This window comes from Rosa rugosa, chromosome 4 (assembly GCF_958449725.1).
Source record: "Rosa rugosa chromosome 4, drRosRugo1.1, whole genome shotgun sequence".
Classification (NCBI taxonomy): Eukaryota; Viridiplantae; Streptophyta; class Magnoliopsida; order Rosales; family Rosaceae; genus Rosa; species Rosa rugosa.
In genome coordinates, this window is record NC_084823.1 from 5,132,793 (window position 1) to 5,152,669 (window position 19,877).

The following is a 19,877-nucleotide window of genomic DNA, read 5'->3' on the forward strand; positions in this document are numbered from 1 at the left end:
CAAGGGGAACCCAAATGCTTCCTAGGCCCAAGATAAACCCCTTCGGCGCATGTGAAATGCTTCAACTGTGCATTGCAGCACAGTGTCTGGCCACTTTGACAGCTTCGGGGTTCGAACCTAGGTTGGAGAGCACACCCAACTAGGCAAGAACCACTAGGCCACTTGCAATGGTTAAGTCGTGGATATCTTTGATGACAAAAAGAAGAATATATTTCAATATGCCATTGAATGTCGTCAAGAAAAAATTTATAACATTATATATGAGCTGGAGCGAGCAAAGAGAGATGATATTATGCATAATGTAGCACAGTTTCAGACTAATATGCTACATAGTGCAGCAAACTTATCCCCAATTACACATTTTAAGCATATTCAAGGTGAAAGTCTGCAAATGCAACGCGAACTACAATGGTTCAAGGTTAGAATTTTTAATTATTACATACCTACACACACGCACACACACACACATATATATATATATATATATATATGTTTTAATTATACTAATATCTTTAAAAAGATAGTTTAACTTTTAGATTACCTATAATGATCTTGATTCGGAAATTTTTTTTCCACCACGCACATGTTAGATGTAACATGGGTAAAATAGTTAATATAAATAACATAGTTAAACGATTTGTTAGAGGAATTCTCTATTCTAATCTTCTTATCTATCAATAATAATTAGTGTAAGATTCCACCATTTGCCTTTCTTTTTTTCGTTTTTTTTTTAGAGAAAGGAGGTCAGCCTTTATTAAAAAAAAAGAAACTTAAACAGTACACATTTCAGCTGCTAAGGCAGCTTGTAAAAAGAAGGGAGCTGAAAAATAAAAAGTCTCAAAATGAAATGAACTACAATGTGCTGCCATAAGATGAGCCACCCTATTTGCAGTACGTTTGGTATGAACCACTCTGATATTGGAATGAGCCTCCAATATCACACCCAAATCGTCATAAATGCGTCCCAAAATGGACATGTGAGTACTGCCCTTGCTGATCAATTGCCTCTCAACCAACTGTGAGTCAGTCTCCACTATCGCTGGTAAGAAAAGATTTGCCACTGCAAAATCCATTGCCTGCCTACAGGCCACAGCCTCAGCATGCTCTGGTGAAAGCATGCCATGCAATGGTTTGCCCCCACCAGCAAGCATCGTTCCCTGCCAGTTTCTGATAACAAAACCTCCACTTCCTTTCTTAGTTGCATGATGATAAGATCCATCCAGATTTATCTTAAACCAACCAATTGGAGGAGCAGTCCAGCGAACTACTCTCCCTCCACTAGGTCCAATCCCAGGCTTCAAGTTATGAAATCTAAAAGACAGTAAAATAATGAAACTAAAAGACAGTAAAATAAAAGATTTTTTGCTCTATACATGGGAGTTATAACTATTCTCCACTTTTTTTATTACTAGCCCTATACTAGTGTGATGCACGCGTTATTCGTGAAGTGAAGAAAAACGTGGAAGTTTCTTTATCATCCACTTCTTCAATTTTTTCATATTATATATTTCCTTACGTTTTATTTTACCATGAAATTTTTTTTATTTTTTTTGAAGGGTATTATATGTGATCCGCAATTTTGTGAAGCTTTTGGCTTAATTGTCACACGTTTCTTCAAATTTCTTTCGTATTTATGTTTTTCTGCTTTTTTATTTTATTTAAATTATTATTTAAATTATTTTATTGTGAATTTTTGTTTTCTAAACCAAAAGATATAATGGGCTATTAATATTTTCTTGAAACCAGAGAGCTTCGCTTTATAGCATTAGTCTACGGTTGTAATTTTTTTATGAACTCCAAATCTGCAATTGATTTGTCTACGGTTGATTTGTCTACAAATCTGCAATCAATGTTAAAAAAAATTTTAACATTAGTCTACGGTTGTAATTTTTTTATGAACTACAAATCTGCAATTAAAGATAAAGATCGAACTTTAAGCAAAAATTTTATAACAAAAATATCTATAAAAAGAAAAGTTCCACACTTGAAAATAAAATAGAAAGAAATAAAGAGCCAATTGGTTAGTACTATATTTAAGAAAAATCATCTTGTCAGCCAAAATGGGAAAAAAATTGTATCAGTATACCTCTAAATATTAAAGAAATCTTTATAAAATAGTTGCTAGTTAGAGTCAATAATTTTTTTTTTTTTTTTTGAATCGGTAAAAGTAGATTGCCATTAGCTAAAGCCGGCACGAATTCATATCATCCACTGCCACCAATAGGGCAAGTAAGACAAGTGATATGCTAGCACCACTCACTATTACAAATCAATGCTCACTTATTTCAAGTGAGCCTATAAACTATACAAAAGCGTAGCAAATAGGCAAAGTCACAAAACAAAAAACAACTTAAATTTTCTCCTTGCCCTTCTCACTAGGGCTAGGAGGTTTGGTAAAGTACTCAAAACAGGTCACCTATGCTGCAGCAAACTCGCTTGGACTTTGAGGCAATAATTAGAAAAAAATATTATTAAGTTAGAGTCAATAATTTAAAATTAGACTTGTTAGAAAAAATATTATTAAACAAATCCGCAAATTCCTTAACTTTCCACTTTGCTTGGGTTTGAGCTTGGGCCTTTGGGCCTGGGCTCTGACTTAGGCTGATGGACTCTATTTTTTGTGCCTTCAAGGAGGGTGCCTTGTCACCCTCATTTATCACTTAATGATGAGGGTGAGCCTAAATTAAGATGTGGACCTTCTTGGATAATTGGGTCAGTATATGGTCCATGACCAATAAATTTCGGATCATGGCTGCTACGGAAATTGGTAATTATCTGAAATAAGATTTGTGCTTTTTTTTTATAGCCGCTTATGAATAAGGAGGTGCTCTTATTTGTTTGCTAAGAAGTGGCTTTCTGTTGGTACCGCAATTACGCGCCTGGCCAATGGGGATGTTAGTCAATGATTTTGCCATAGAAAACACAAAGTCTCTTTGTTTATAAGTTCGCTAATTTTAGTGAGTTTATCATCGACTTTTAATGAGTCTGCTTTGCTTAGAATAGGGTTTCTGGATTTTCTTGCCGGCTCTCTTATTTTAAGTACAGTTAGACTCTAGCCATTGGGTGTGTGTGTTTGGTGGGGTGGTAAGGCTTTGGTCTCATATATAAGAGGTCAGGAGTTCGAGCCCCATCAAGGGTGGGAATGGGATGGGGTTTTTTTTTTTTTTTTTAAAAAAAGTACAGTTAGACTCTAGCCATTGGTAATTTGCTGGCTATTGATCTTAATGATGTCAATTTTCATTCAAAAAGAGAAGAGGTTTTGTTAGCCAAAACTAAAAATTTTGACAGAAATAACTCTAAAAGATTAAAATATTTTGAAAATAAATTAAATCACAAAGGTAAATATGACAATTATAAAATATATTTTTATTAAAAAAATAAAAACAAATGATTCCACAATCCACTTTTCTCCCACTATCTTCTCCCTGCAATACTATGCTATTCCATTTATTTTCTTTTTTATTTTCTCAAAACATTACTATTACACATGCAAACTGCAGAGCATGTAAGGAAAAGACTAGTATCAAAGTTGGTCCATGTTTCAGTACTTTTATTTTTTAATCACTACATCTTTATTTAGTTAAAGCCCTTGAGGATCTCAAGTGGCAAGGGAGATTAGTAGATAGGCTCTGTACATTCTTTTGTGCAACAATTAATTATAGGGCTGGGCATTTAAGCCCGAAAACCCGCAAACCCGAATCGGCCCGTCAAAGCCCGACCCGAACGGGCCGGGCCCTATTTTTTTTTCGTCCAAACGGTTCAGGCCGGGCCTTGGAAGTCAAAGAACGGTCCGGGCCCGGGCCTTGAATATTAGAAATGCAAAAGCCCGGAAGGCCCGTATTACATAAAAAGTATACAGGTGTCTATATATGAGTGGTTACAGTGGAAGGCTCAAAATTCTTATCCTAGGACCGGACACACTAAATTAGCGTCTTCAGCCCTAAGACCCAAACCTAATCTCCTTCACTCATTCACTCGAGCACCCGCCTCCTTCTTCTTCCTCTTCGATAGTCCTCCCTCCTCCGGCCTAATCTGATTTAGACCACCAGACGGCCAGACCTCTCCGAGAATCCAGCAGGTACTCCCGTAGTCTCTTGACTCTCTTCTTTAGTTGCTCTCTGTTTGTGTGCTCCGATTTGAAATGATTTTGTTCTGGAATTTGCAGATTCGAAGAAAAATGTGTTTGGTGGTCGATCCGAAGCTCAACTGCTGAGAAACGAAGGGTTCACTCACTTCAGCCTTCGTTTCTATACCTATCTGCCGCTTTCACTCTCTTCCAACGCCGTGACTCGAAGAAGTGGGAGTTCATCTTCCGATCTTCGTTTGAGTTCGCACCGTCTTCGTCTTCGTCTTCACCGGAGAAAGTTCACATCGCACCAGAGGTCGCCTCCGTCTCTCAGTTTCTCCCTCTCCTCCGCCATAGCTGTGAGGCCGAGACACCAAAATAGGAGCCCGTTGTTCTTCAGGTCTGCTATCTCGTTTTAGCTTCATGGGTTCCTCAGTTTATTGATAAATTTGATCTCTTTTTGTGCTTATTTGGTTTGTAGCTAAACTGGGATTTGAGTTTTTGATCAGTTCATTGCTTTTTGTATTTTGTTTAGTTCACTAGTTTTTGTATTTTGAGTGTTTGCTGAGAAAATGATGTCGATCAGTGACTGCAAATATGCTTCAATGGTTGATTATCTTGAGTTGCAGTTTTGGTGTATTGCTTGCTGCATTTTTTTGTGTGTAGTGATAGTTAAGTTGCAGCTTGAATGGTTCATCAGTCCTCACTTCTATGTTATCTAAATCTCTTTATGATTTGTTGTTGTAGGCAAAAGCAAAACTGTGGAAGCCAATTGATGGATGATAGTTGTTGAATTGCTGGATAGAGAACTGGAAAAAGGGCTGCTAAATTGTTGTATTTGAATTAGGACTTTCTATTTTAATTGCATATTTGTATTTCAAACTTGGACTTCATATTTAAATTGGGTCATTGTATTTCAAACTTTCAATTGCAAGTATTGTGATTGACTTGTATTTGAATTTGGATTTTATGTATTTTGGATATTTCAATGAGAAGTTTTAAATACACACCCCTAATTACTTAATACACACTCCATACTTAATACACCACCCATTTAATTTCTCATTCTAATAATTTACTAAATACACAACCCAAAGTACCTAAAATACCCTTAATCTCAAAAATCATGAACTATCCTACTTTTTGACTATATTAAGGTTACTATTTAATATGATTAGTATATTCAAATGAGATTAATCCCAAAAACCCTAAGGCCGCCGTTTTCTCTCTGTGCTGCCACCAAAGCCAGATTTCTTCCTGGCACCGCACTGGTTTCCTCCCATGCATCAAGGAAACGTTTTAGTATGGAACTGCAGGGGCATCGTCAATCTGGAAAGGCAGCGAGCGTTGCTTGATATGGTGCAAGCCAAAAAACCAAGCCTCATTTTTCTGTCGGAAACGTTAGCAAAGAAAAACCTCATTGACTCTATCACCACGAAACTGGGTTTTAAAGGAGGGTTCTGTGTTCCACAAGAGAAAGAGTCGCAGGGACTGGCGCTCTTTTGGAATGATGATACGCACGTAGACATCAGAAATTACTCACCGCATCACATTGACGCTGTGATAGGAAAACCGGGTATGGATCTATGGCGCTTCACCGGTATTTATGGTGTCGCTGCTCGGGATAGTAGAGATCGAACCTGGTCTCTGATCAAAACCCTCGCTGCACAACCTTGCTCACTTCCATGGTTGATGGCAGGAGACTTTAATGAAATTATGAGTATTGCTGACAAGTCTGGGGGGCCTCCTAGGGCACAAGCTGCAATGGAGAAATTCCGTCGAACCATGTCTACTTGTGGTTTCATTGACATGGGCTTCGTAGGTGGGAGATTCACCTGGTCGAACAAGTACACTAAGGAGCGGCTGGACCGAGGTTTCCAGTCCACTCAATGGAGAAAGAGGTTTCCTTATAGTCGGGTGGTGACGCTTCCTCCGTCTGATTCGGATCACAGTCCCTTACTCGTTGAGGTTAGAGAGGAAAGGTTGGCAAGGGTCAACTATGAAAGACGATTCCGGTTTGAGGAAGCGTGGTTTGGGCATGATGAATGTACCAACATCATCACACAAGCGTGGGCTACTCCACGAAACTGGAAACGCATTGAGACAGCTAGGGCACAAAATCAAATATGCTGGACGAAGACTTATGAATTGGCATCAAACTGATTTCAATAAACAGAAAGCTGACATGCGTGTTTTGCAAGAAAAGTTGAAGGATCTCATGCAACAGCCCTACTCTTCGGCACTGTATGAAGAACAGAGGGTGTTGCATGTTCACTATAGTCAACTTCTCTCACAACAAGAGAAGTATTGGAGGCAAAGATCGAAAGTTATGTGGCTCAAGGATGGCGACCGTAATTCTGCATTTTTTCACAGAAGAGCTAGTAACAGGAAAGCCAAGAATACTATAAAAGGTTTATCTGATGAGTTTGGAGAATGGCAAACTGCCCCTACGGAAATACAAAGACTTTTGTTACAGTACTTCAAACAGGTGTTCTCAACTGAGGGAGTGGATTTTGAGGCCATAGCAAAGGTTGTCGAAGCTACTCCGGTAAAGGTAACGGAGGATATGAATGCCGAATTGCTAAAACCGATTTCTGATGAGGAAATTAGAAGGGCGTTGTTCCAAATGCACCCTTCTAAGAGCCCTGGACCTGATGGTATGTCCCCATTCTTTTTTCAGAAATTCTGGAATGTTGTCAGTAATGATGTTTGTCATGCAGTTCGGGATCTACTTGAAAGAGGGGAGATTTGGCCTGAATCAAACTTTACTCACTTATGTCTTATACCAAAACAGAAGGACCCAAAGGAGGCCTCCCACTTTCGACCAATTGCACTATGTAATGTCATTTGTAGGATAAGCTCCAAAGTGGTAGCCAACCGACTAAAATTGGTGCTACCGGATATTATTTCTCCATTGCAAAGTGCATATGTCCCTGGGCGGCTCATCTCGGACAACACCTTGGCGGCCACAGAAGCAGCACATTTTATGCATAAATTGAGGCAACAAGAGACGGGTTTTTTTTCTCTGAAACTGGATATTAGTAAGGCCTATGATAGGCTTGAATGGAATTTTATCAAAGCAATCCTTTCTAAGCTGGGGTTTGCATCACAATGGATAAACATCATTATGACTTGTGTCACTTCAGTCCGATACTCTATCTTGGTACAAGGTGAGCCCACCTCTGCGATTGTTCCTACCAGGGGAATTAGACAAGGTGATCCCTTATCACCTTACCTCTTTATTTTATGTAGTGAAGGCCTTTCGTCACTAATTTCTGCAGCAGTTGAACATAATGTTATTCATGGTCTTACTATGTGCCCTCAGGCCCCTACTCTTCATCATCTCTTCTTTGCTGATGATAGTATATTATTTGGTACTGCTACTAATGAGGAGTGTTTTCAAATTCGTAGCATACTTGATATTTATGAAAAAGCATCAGGCCAGAGAGTGAATTTTCAAAAAAGCAGTGTCGTGTTTAGTAATAATGTGCACCCTACCCGACAATTGGAGATGGCTTCAATTTTGGAGGTCAAGTGTGTCAAGGAGCATGACAGATATTTGGGTTTGCCCATGAGAATTGGAAAGTCAAAGACGGCAATCTTTGAATACATCAAAGAGAAGCTCACGAAAAAACTGGTGAGTTGGAAGGCCAAGATACTTAGCTCGGCAGGTAAAGAAATTTTGATCAAGGCCATTGCTCAAACGATGCCATTGTATGCCATGAATTGCTACTTGTTGCCTAAGGGTCTATGTGATGACATCCACCAGCTATGTGCTTCTTTTTTCTGGGGTGATACCGATGAGGAAAAAAAAGATACATTGGAGGAGTTGGGAACGGCTGTGTCTTACAAAACAGGAGGGCGGAATGGGATTCAAAAACATATATGCCTACAATTTAGCCATGCTTGCCAAACAAGGCTGGCGACTTGTGTCTAACCCTCACTCTTTAATTGCACGGTTGTACAAGGCCATATACCATCCCAACTGCTCGTTTTGGGAGGCGGAAGTAAGAAAGGCTTCCTCGTTCTCCTGGAGGAGTATTTTAAATGGTCGACCAATACTAAAAGCAGGGGTTCAGTGGAGAGTGGGCCATGGAAATCATATTAATATGTGGCATGATAAGTGGATTCCGGATTGTCCCCAGTATCTAGTGCAAAAACCGGCAGGATGTGCTCTTACCAAAGTCTCAGACCTGATTGATAGCTCCACAAAGCAATGGAATGTGTCTTTGGTCAGATCTGTTTTTCCTGCTCCGGTCGCTGATAGGATCCTATGCATTCCTCTTAGTAGTCAGGGGATGGAAGATAAAATTTGTTGGCATCTTGAGCGTAGGGGTTTTTACTCTGTTCGTACGACATACTGGATTGCCAGAGCCGTGGTGCTTGATAATTGTTTGGCCTCTCCTTCTAGGGGCGATCCTTATGCGGAGCTGTGGAAACGATTGTGGCGAGCACAAGTGCCAGGAAAGGTTCAAATATGCCTGTGGCGTGCATGCAATGATTTACCACCAACTCGTGCAAAACTGACTACCAAGGGCTACACGGGAGATTTAAGTTGTGTATTGTGTTCACATCGCTATGAGGACTGCAGTCACATATTCTGTAAGTGCCCCATTGCCAACTCCATTCTCTCGGCTCCACCGTTTAATGTGAGTGAAAGTCTTCTTCCAAATATCCAGTTCAAGGAATGGATGTTGGAAAGGGCCCTGCACCTTCCAGCTGATATTTTTGAAAAATTGATCATCATCTTGTGGGCAATTTGGAAGAATAGAAACAACCAAGTATGGAATGGTACTTGTCAGTCAGCAAGTGATTTGGTGTTGGGAGCCCTCACATGGTTGGAGGAGTTTCAGAAGGCTAGACAAACAGATGCAAAGCCGAAAAAACCTCGTTCAAACCAAAGATGGGTCCCAGCTGCAGATGGAAAGTGGAAACTGAATGTCGATGGCAGTTTTTTGCCTACCAATACCGTGGGTGGAGTGGGGGATGTGCTACGTGATGATACTGGCCTGTTTCGCGCTGCTCTGGCATCCCCGATTACATATGTTTCATCTCCAAAGCAGGTTGAGCTAAATGCTATAAAGCAGGATCTGTTATTCCTACAACAAATGCACGTTGAAGAGGCCATTGTGGAAACAGATTGTCTCCAAGCCACTTTGGACGTCACTGATGTGCATTATACCAGATTGCCTGACAGGGGTTTATTGGATGATATACGACAGCTCCTCAATCACATGCCAAGGGTGTCAATTGAATATGCCCCCAGAACGTGCAATTATGTCGCACACCGTTTAGCTAATATAGCATATGAGAATGAACTTAGTTCTTATTGGTTTGATAGTGCACCAGATTGCATTCTGGATGTGCTTGCATTTGACTGTAATCAACCCCATTAAGGGGCTTTAATAAATGTCTTTTCATTCAAAAAAAAAAAAAAGATTAGTATATTCTAGTATATTGACATTTATTACTTGTGTTAGTTATTGAAAAATCCATAAATATTTATTATTGTTCCCTTTAAATAGATGCATATAAATAGGCTTTGTGTTATTTGAACTCTCATCCACCAAACACCATGTTAATCAAGTATAAATTATGAGTTGAACATTCAACCAAAACTATACCAGTAGTTTCTCCATAGTGGCGGAACTAAATAGTTGTCATTAGAGGGGTCAAACACATTAACAATTACAAAGTTTTTTCACCTGTGATTTTTATATTAGAAAATAAATTGATTAATTATAACTCTTAGAACAAAAAAGGAAATTAACTAAAAAATGGGAGTAAAGCGATATGTTTTAAAAATATTTAATGCCATTGATTTTGAAATTCTAAATATTATGGTCTCTAACCTCATCTAATTACAATTTATTTAAGGAAAAATTAAATTAGATAGTTTCTAACTTTATTCTTGTATTAAATTGGGAGGCCATGTATAGAAATTTGTTGTGTTTATCTAACTATTTATATACATAAATAGAATAATATAAGGAAAATATGACTATTTTTTTTCTTCTTCTAATGCATAGATGTCTATTTTGGTCATTTAACCTACCTACAAAATCTAATTTGAAATATAAAATAATAGGGATGTGTATTAAGTGATTAGGGGTGTGTATTTAAAATTTCTCTATTTCAATTTGCAGCTTCAACTTTGGATCTTGATAAGTTGATATTGTGTTTTGATTCAAATCTGAACAGGTTGAAATGAATGAAATGAAATCTGGTACATAGCAAAGTAGATATATATATATATATATATATATATATATATATATATATATATATATATATATCGGATTTTTCTCAGGTAAGGATGTCCTTAGTTTTTCTTATGGAACGGATTTACTGTTTTCACCCACTTTCCGATCACATTTTCACATCTTAACCGTTCAGTTTTTAGGTCCTAATGTATGGATCATCTCTGCAAAATTTCAGCCAATTTGGTGATCGTTAAGGCGTCCAAAACTGCAATTTACACGAACGAACCGAATCTGTCGAACCGGAACCGTTCGTTTAGATTGTTGTAATTTGCAGTTTTGGATGTCTTAATGATCACCAATTTGGCTGAAATTTTGCAGAGGTGATCTATACATTAGGACCTAAAAACTGAACGGTTAAGATGTGAAAATTTGATCAGAAAGTGGGTGAAAACCGGAAATCCGTACCTAAGAAAAACTAAGGACGTCCTTAGTGTAGTCGGACTGTATATATATATATATATATATATATATATACAGTCCGGCTACACTAAGGATGTCCTTAGTTTTTCTTAGGTACGAATTTCCAATTTTCACCCACTTTCTGATCAAATTTTCACATCTTAACCGTTCAGTTTTTAGGTCCTAATGTATAGATCACCTCTACAAAATTTCAGCCAAATTGGTGATCATTAAGGCATCCAAAACTGCAAATTACAACAATGTAAACGAACGGTTCCGGTTCGACAGATTCGGTTCGTTCGTGTAAATTGCAGTTTTGGACGCCTTAACAATCACCAAATTGGCTGAAATTTTGTAGAGGTGATCCATACATTAGGACCTAAAAACTGAACGGTTAAGATGTGAAAATGTGATCGGAAAGTGAGTGAAAACAGTAAATCCGTTCCATAAGAAAAACTAAGGATATCCTTACCTGAGAAAAATCCTATATATATATATATATATATATATATATATATATATATATATATCCTACTAAGCAAAGGTAAAATACAGGTTTTTGGGCCCGAAAGCCCGCAAGCCCGGCCCGAAGTTAAACGGGCCGGTCCTTGTTTGTGTCAAAGCAGGCCGGGTCCGGGCCCAGTGAAATTATAGTTGAACCCGGCCCGTGCCCGGCCCTAATTAATTAGATATTTTGTGGTTAGACTTTTAGTCTCTATTTAATGAAATGCAGGAGGTGGAGAGTATGTTGCCTAGTGAAATGCATGAATTTTTCAATGCTTCAAACTTGACAGCACGTGAACTATTTACCAAGAACCACAAGAAATTAAAGGATGAAGCGGAAATATCCATGAAAGGGATTGCAGCTTCTTCTACAACTGTAGGTGCTCTGATTGTTACTATGATGTTTGCCGTAGCATTCACAGCTCCTGGCGGAACTGATGGTAACACCGGTCTTCCAATGTTTATGCATAAAAAGCTGTTCAAGATTTTTATACTCTCAGATACAATATCACTCATTTCTTCTGCAACTTCGGTAATTACGTTCTTGGGACTTCTCACCTCAACTTATGCAGAAGACGATTTCCTTTGGTTCCTACCTACGAAATTGATGATAGGCCTTTCTACACTCTTCATCTCTATTGTTGCCATGATGATCACGTTTTCTTGTGCCCTTGCCATTATGTTTGATGGAGAAGCAAAGATGATAATTCCAGTCATTGTGTTAGCAACTGTTCCCGTCGTGTCATTTGCAATTTTTTTATTCCCCCTCCTTTTTGAGATTTGCAGATGCACTTATGGACCTTCGATGTTTCCTAAGAAAGCTGGCATAAAACATTCGATCTTTGGTAAGAAAGCGGGCACAGAACATTGATGTTGTACATCACTTCGTATTTGGTTTTGTTTATCTAAGATTGTATTTCCAATTATGTATTCAAAACTTGTTATCCTTGGTCATGAGGGCCTAAAGAGTTTGGAATTTGAATAAGAGGATGTAATCTCAAAGAGTTCCAGACAGTTGTTTGGCTAATCAAGGGTACCATGGTGCCTCGCCAATCGCAAAGGATAGATTGGAGTTAACCTCTCCAATACAATCTAGTTCAGATTTACCAATTTTAAATGCCTGCCCTTTGATTGCCAAAAAATAAAAACAAACAAAATTGATGAATTCAAAATTGATCATAAAGTTGCCAAAAATCCAAATTATTTCATGTCCCTTACAGAAAAGGAGATTTGAAATGTTCCAAGCAGAGGGTAGCCAGAGAACCACAAGATAATCTGGACTAAATAAAACCCCCCAAGAGTTTGGAATCAGTGTATGCCTCCAGAACAAAGCTGCAAGAAATTGATCAAAAGATCTTAACCCTTGCAGCCGAAAGATGAGGCAATTAATTTTTCAAAGGTAAAACCCAAAACCCATTAGAATCAGATATTGGCTCACTCACTCTGCTTTCTCTGTCTTCGCTGTCTGCTCTCTCCGTCTAACCCAGAAAGAGCAGGCACAGAAGAATGAGAGAGACAAGAGAATAGAGAACCTCTCTCTATCAGATCGGAAAAACAGAGAGAGAGGAGGCGGAGAATGAAAAGAGAGAGGGCTGTGTACAAAGCAGAGGTGAGTTGAGAATGAGGTTAATGATGTATTTATAGGAATAGGATGGCTTAAACCCTAGGGTTACTTTGGGTATTCTTTTATTTTCAGAGCAAAATTATACTTTTGGGTTTTTTTTCTTTTTTTTCCTGTTCTTTTTTTTTTCTTTGAAAGGATTTTTTTCCTGTTCTTTTGGTAAATGGAAAGCATTGAGTTTGATTCAAGGTGCTAATCGAAACTATTCGATGCATGAAAAGACACTTGTTTTATGAAATACAATAAACTATGTCGTCTCACAATTAAACGGATAGATATATAATAACTGCTCATTATTTCATTAGAGACTCTAGGAGACCCAAAAATCCATGTGATTTCCCGAGGCGTGGAGAAGCAAATTTTGGGCGACCGGTTTTCTTTAAATAGGCCTTGCTGGACTCGTTGGAGGTCGTATTATCTGTTTCATGTTGAAGCTGATTAGGGTATGAGGGTCTAACAGATATGCCCATGAGGCCATGATATATGTACTTTCTTCAGATGTAGTGTTTATCTGGTCCTCAGTTGCAACAATTTCGTTGGCAACCCAGGTGTACCGGAAACAGGTAAACTATTGCTGATACAAATCCAACTATTTCTGTTCAAGCGTCACTTCTGAAATTACATTGTGTTTGATATTCGACTGAGCCTCTCTATAGATATCGAGTACATGCTATTGGCCCGAAACACATGACGTTGAACAAAGCATCACAAGAAACAATCAAAGGTCAACCAATCGTTTCTGCAGTTATCTCATTATCTCTGATACCACATAAACACAATAACGTAGAACCTGTATAAACAAAAAGAATTGAAATATTCAAGACCCCGCTAGATATGGCCACTTCTAAGCAATTTTGAATAAACTGGAGTACAAAACGAAAGGCATTCCTCAAATCACAAACAGAAGCAAGTCCTCTACATACCCGCTTTTGGTCATTTGTGGGAGTAATATGCAATATACAGCAGACTAATTCACCTTCTCAAAGAATTCAAACAATATTAAACACCAGAAACATAATTGAGAAATAAAATTTACAGTGAAAGAAGCACTCCCATATTTTCCCTTCTTTTTTCCTTTCGCAAATTCCATGCTTCAGAGTTTAGTAGAACCAAGCATGTATTTGTTGCTGTGTAACGCATTCATGAATCAACCTTGCTTGCATGTGAAGAAACTTCAATTATTGCTAATATGCAATATGGTTTTTTTTTTGTATCATCCCCTAAATCTAACAACAACGCAAGATATATCATCTTTACTATCTCTTTTCAAAGCTTCAGCTGTTAACTCCTTAGCCGCCTTCATAGGGTCTTTAATTTTTCTTGCAATATCAACTGCCTCTTGATTACCCATGACCTGGATTATCAACACAGGAAAACAGTAATTTTCAGGCAAAGGTTCATTCTAATCTAGTCGTAACTCATAAGTGTTACAGACTGGTTGGGTGAATTCTTCCAGGCATGGCTAATCTAATGAAGCAAGAAAAAAGAAAAGAGAAAATTGAGGTAGAAAAATTCACCTTCCAAAGGCCATCACTGGCAAGGATTAGAACATCTGTATTCATGTCTATGTAAGTATCCTGTATGTCTGGGTCTGATCGTAAATGCGACTTGAGGCTTTTGTCTCCAAAAGCACGAGAAACTGCCAGCTGCCCATTAACTCTTGGTACATCTCCTGAAACAAAAGAGTGGAAGAGATGTCAGTTCAATAAGAGGCTTAGCATAACCTCAGTTACTACATTTTGTTTTATAGCAATGATACACATGTTTCGTGCAGAAAACGTGATGAGTATAATAGAAAAGAACCATAACTGTGCAACAGACAAATACATCAAAGATATAATGGCCTTTGTATAATTAGTAAAGTAGTGTTAAAGCTCTTACAGACACAAACACAAGTTTCAGATTTGGATGGTAAAGTTAGAGAGAAAAATGGAGGAAATGATTCAAGCATGTTAAAGGTAGATCATCAGACCCAAAATCAATTGCAATTCGTGATCAAGATCTTGTATATAGTATTGCAGAGCAATTTCAAAAAGAAAATTGTGTGTGTGTGTGTGTGTGTGTGTGTGTGATTACTATAGTTCCACTTCGCGTTACTGAACCAAGGTTGTGAAGCAATTGAATTATGCTTATGCGGAGCATGTGCAACCAAATGCGGCCCATCCACATAAATAAATTGCTCCATTGATACCAGCACAGTGTCCAGGCCGGTAATCTAAAAACGGTCATGCAAGACTTAGATTTGATGCTGGATACTATGAATGAGAACATTATGCACGAATTGGTTAAAGCATTGTACGGAAACTCGGGCACAAGAAAAATATATACTACAATGCCGATCTAATGCAGACCAAGATGTCTGAAAGGCAAATTTAAAATGCCCAAAATCCAGTAAACGGACAATCGCAACTCTTCTGAAAAATGTTTACGCGTACCCAAGCACTTCAACTTTGGCATCCAGCAATACAAGAAAAACGTCACCTGTCGTTTTTGGGTAAGTAAAACTGAAGGGAAATCCTGATTTTCTTGGCAAATTCTACTCGAGGAGTTTGATTACTTCAATAAAATAAAATAAAAATATGAAAAGGGAAAAGTAGGCAGCGCAATAGAAACCGCTTCTTCCAAGCTTGGATCCACCATAAAATCAAACAGAAATGATCACAAAGAAAATTGTTGAGACCAATTCCCAGGGAACAAAGCACCATCATTACAAAGATGATGACAGAAGGTCGATTTTGAAGCTATTGGCCCATGTCCTCCCTGAGATTACAATCCTTCTTGGAGCAAAAGCCCTTTTTATCTTGTGCCTAGTGTCATCTAACCTTTAGTTAGCAGCTACAAAAGGACATTCTAACATCTAATAACCCGGTATCATCCCACTTTGAACAAAATTCCTTCGATTAAATGATCACTGTTTGCTAAAAGGCTGACAGGAGAGAACATTCTAATATCTGATGACAATATGGAATCAGCTTCTACAATTCCTACAGCAAGGACCAGGTTGAGAGTTCTTTCTTCTGCAGAAGTTCTCTAATCTCTAGTGATAACAAGTTACGAATTCTTTGTATTCAGATAGCTACACTTGTGACCTATAAATAGAGCAGGCTAAAGTTTCCTTTCTTTTCTTTTCTTTTTCTACTTTGTTATATTCACTTATGTGGAGACTTGAAGTTGCTTTGGATTTAAATATTCTGAATAACGTGATTCCATCACGTGCAAAGTAATCAAACAACAATACACGTCTATCTTCTCTTTCTTTCTTTCTTTCTCTGTTTGTATAAATATATGAACATCACATATCACAAAACAAACAGATTATGAACATGCTTCGACCCTATTTTGTATTGAACTGTTCAATGTTTTTGAATGCTTTAGATGCTAGATAACCAATAACCAATGTCCAGGGATGGACCAACAATAATTATGAAGCTAACAGTGAGAGCATTCACATTACAGGCTAGGAAGGTTCACTTAGTGAAGAAAAACAACATATTAACAGATGGAGCACAACTTAAAATAGTGGGTGGCCAATCATTTTATTTCTTCTTCAGAAACCGGATTCAAAAGTCACATTTTTACTCGAGTATTTTGCACGTTGAATTAACTTTCTAAACATCGGTGGTGTAAAATACCTGGCATGTTTGAGACAAAGCCGCCTTTGTTTTCAATGCTGCCTCGTTCAGTATTGGGTTCATGGTCTATTGACATCTGTACTGCCCGACCCTCCTTTGAAAGAACTGCCCGCGAATCTCCGACGTTGGCCACATATAACCGCTGACCATTTAACAATATTGCAGTGACAGCAGTGGACCCACCACGCCCCAAGTCAGTGCTATGCGAGAGAATTGCCTGGTCTGTCCTCTCATAGGCTTTTGAGATAGATCTGTTAGGGTCGACCCAAAATTCTTCCTAAAATTAAAAATCGAAAGTGTAAGAATACGTAAATTTGGAAACCCCAGAAGAAGGGAAAAAACTAAAAACGAATAGACTAGAGCAATAGAAGGAATCATCTGAAAGAAGTAGCAATACCTCCTTAAGAATATTTGAAAACAAATGCTTCTGTAAGTATTGAGGCACGGTGTCTCCCAAATGGCCATCATATATAGCAAACAATCCTAACTCATGTCCCTGGGACCTAACGAACTTAGCAACATGATAATCCTCCATTGGATGATTAGCTTTTCCTTTTACCAGGCTGAAACCATACTTAATTAACCCCTCATTGTTTTTTCCCTTACCAGAGCTCGACGATGACCGTCCTCCATACTGCATAAAAAAACTCGTAATTAAGAAACTTCAATATTGTATCGTCCAGAAACAAGCTTTATAGAGAAGAAAATAATTTTTTTCAGTTTTCATTTAGCTGGAAAAGCCTATATAATTCCTTTCCATCTGTACTCAAGCTTAGAGAAATCAAATTTCTAAAACTCTTTTCCTCCTAAAGATTCTTTTAAGAATCAGGAACTACAAAACAGAGCCTAATTATGTGATTAAAAAACAGTACACCAAGAGAACAGGTAGTTTGAAATATGTTGGTTCAAATTGCTTAAAGGTCCAACTTGTTAGTTCAACTCAGAAGTTCAGCACCTGTAAAATTGTGCCCATATACTATTCGTACCCAGTTTCAGAAATCCAGCATAAGAAAGTAAAAGGAGCAGGATCAATAAAATGCCCAGTGTTGACGGTAGAACAATCAAAAGCACCTCAAGTAACTAGATGAATCTCAGGAAACCAACAATTCATGAAAAAAAAAAAAAACAGAAAAAATAAATGAATATGAGCTATCATGGCTCCTCCATAAGCCAAAAGAGTATATTAATCCAACTTATCATTAACAAAATTCTCAAATCCACACCTATAAAATTTGGTCTGATAACACAATTCTAGTATTCTGACAACTGCTCTAGTTTCACAAATCGTGAGAAAAGAAAAGGATCAGGATCTGTAGAATACCCAAAAGCACCTCAAGTCATACCACAGTAATTCACAAGATCAGCAAAGAAAGAGTCCAGGAAATTAAAATTTTGTGTGATACAAAAAATGAACATGAACTATCACGGCAGCCCATAATCCCAACGAATATTGATCCAACTAGTCATACACAGAATTGTCAAACCCACCCAAAAATAGGGGCATATTAATTGAAAGACATCAATTAAATCAAACAAATATCCCAACAAATAATTGAAAAACCATACTCATCATATAAGACTTCAGATTGAGCAAGCACACATCAAACAGGAAACAAAGAAAAATTCAGAGAATTTTAGAGCCAAAAAAAAAAACTATAGAAACATGATCATCACCTGAGAATTGGAAGCACTGAAACAGCACAACCTCTCCATCAAAAACAAAGTACTCTGGAGCTAAATCCTCAACATCCACCACCTGAAATCACCTCCAATCAAAATTCCAAACCAAACCCACCTCCCAAAACCACAAAAACCTGCTTGAAATTCCTCAAACTGCACCACCAGAACACAATTCAATCACTCAAAAACCAAACCAGAGCAAAACCCCCCTTTGAAAAAAACAACAACCTAAAACCCAGAAGAAAAAAAAAAAGCCACTGAAAAACCCAAAAACAAGTGAAAACACAAACTGGGTATCCGAGATTTTGGTCTTACCCATCCAATTAAAGCTAAAGACGATGGCTTTGGGGCTTCTCTCTTTAGTTTTGGCGGTGGCCCTTTTCTTCTTCTTATGACTTCGCACAACCAAAAATTCAATAATAAAAGCAGAACGGTGATGATGACGATTAATAAAGAAATAAAAGAGAGAACAAATATGAAAACCTTTTTTTCTCTAACCAAAATTTTTTTATTAAAATAAAAAAAGATTAAAACTTTTGAGCAAAGCTCTTGAGAATTATGGGAAGTCTGGAAATTCTTGGATATTTTTATATTGAATTCATTATTAAGTCTCTGCCATTAAACAGAAACTTCCTCCTGGGTGTTGACTTCTCTGCTTCAACTGTTTTTGAGTAGTTTCTATCTTTCCTAGGCTACTGTTTTGTTTTCTTTTGCTACTTTTGTTTTTACTTTTTTACATCACACGGTTTCTGTATTTTTACTTTTTGTACACGCGGTTTCGTATTTATTAAATGTCAGAGGGATATACATGTGGATTTGGTCTTGCCCAAAGTTTTTGATTTTGTTTGACCAAGGGTGGAAATTTGTGGTAGGGGTTCTGGATCATCTATTTTCAAGACGGACATTACTTCGCTAACCAGCCATGGTTAGCAGGTGCTGACCACAGCCATTAACAGATCGACACGTGTCCATTCAAATTTTTTTTTTAATGCTATTGAAATACCCGATGGAGAAGAAGAGTTCCGGTAATGTCAAAAATCTTCTCCAAATGTTCGAACGCGTAAAAATCTTCTCCAAATATCCCTTTTCCTTCCAAACTGTAAACCCTTCTGCAATATTCTTCAACTGCAAACCCGATTCATATGATATTCTTATTACTTTTCATAGAAATGTGTATTTTGAAACTTATGCCTGGAGTAGTTGCTCAAGAATATAAACTTGTAAAATTTAGCAGATTGTATAAGCATACCAGTGCTAGTCAAAGGCTCTGCAAATTGTTGTTGTACTTGGTTAATCTCAATGTCCTGCTTTGTTTATTTTGACAGATTTTCATTGTTATTCCTAATCTTGCTACCCATGTATATGCCTATATGGCCGTTGGTGTATGGCCGACCTTCATGTTCATGTTTCTGAAAGAAGGGAAGATTGTGGACATAGTGGTGGGAGCAAAGAAAGAAGGAAGAAAAGTAAATGAAATCTAGCACCTTCATCTTGCTACCCCCATATGGCCGCTGCTTCTTGCTCCATCTTCGTCGGGTTCAGAGTTGAATCGTACCGTAAACCGAACAAAAGTAATTGAAATCTGGTACCCATCGTCGAATTCCTATGGGTACTGAAGAAATCCAGTTCTCATATTCGAAATCAATACCCATTGCTTCAAATCCCTATGAATTTTACTGAAGAATGCAGAAGGTAACCCAATTTGGAAGAGA

At 37.8% G+C, this 19,877-nt stretch overlaps 2 protein-coding genes across 3 annotated transcripts; one reads left to right on the top strand and one right to left on the bottom strand.

Moving 5' to 3' along the window:
• Nucleotides 1-376: 376 nt before the first annotated feature.
• LOC133706665 (uncharacterized) lies at nt 377-12,821 on the top strand. The gene is made up of 2 exons (XM_062132206.1): nt 377-418; nt 11,462-12,821. Exons 1-2 carry the CDS (start codon nt 392-394, stop codon nt 12,101-12,103), a joined length of 669 nt encoding a protein of 222 aa, XP_061988190.1. The 5' UTR covers nt 377-391; the 3' UTR covers nt 12,104-12,821.
• An 802-nt stretch (nt 12,822-13,623) lies between these two features.
• LOC133743330 (probable protein phosphatase 2C 10) lies at nt 13,624-18,813 on the bottom strand. Of its 2 annotated transcripts, none has more exons than XM_062171214.1 (6): nt 18,481-18,813; nt 18,160-18,241; nt 16,883-17,119; nt 16,486-16,762; nt 14,371-14,525; nt 13,624-14,207 (listed from the first exon to the last, which is right to left on the bottom strand). In XM_062171214.1, exons 2-6 carry the CDS (start codon nt 18,196-18,198, stop codon nt 14,067-14,069), a joined length of 849 nt encoding a protein of 282 aa, XP_062027198.1. In that variant the 5' UTR covers nt 18,199-18,241; nt 18,481-18,813; the 3' UTR covers nt 13,624-14,066. The 2 variants fall into 2 exon arrangements, with proteins under 2 accessions (XP_062027198.1, XP_062027197.1); XM_062171213.1 differs by having other exon boundaries at nt 18,160-18,318; nt 18,481-18,811.
• Between the last annotated feature and the right edge of the window lie 1,064 nt (nt 18,814-19,877).

What these genes read in the sequence shown, in the direction of transcription:
- LOC133743330 (XM_062171214.1), bottom strand. Translation starts at nt 18,198, where the DNA reads ATGGAGAGGTTGTGCTGTTTCAGTGCTTCCAATTCTCAG. An exon ending in TTTCAAATATTCTTAAGGAG is followed by an intron (nt 16,763 to 16,882) that starts GTATTGCTACTT and finishes TTTTAATTTTAG; the next exon opens with GAAGAATTTTGGGTCGACCC. An exon ending in CCAGTGATGGCCTTTGGAAG is followed by an intron (nt 14,208 to 14,370) that starts GTGAATTTTTCT and finishes TTGATAATCCAG; the next exon opens with GTCATGGGTAATCAAGAGGC.
- LOC133706665 (XM_062132206.1), top strand. Translation starts at nt 392, where the DNA reads ATGCAACGCGAACTACAATGGTTCAAG. An exon ending in GCGAACTACAATGGTTCAAG is followed by an intron (nt 419 to 11,461) that starts GTTAGAATTTTT and finishes AATGAAATGCAG; the next exon opens with GAGGTGGAGAGTATGTTGCC.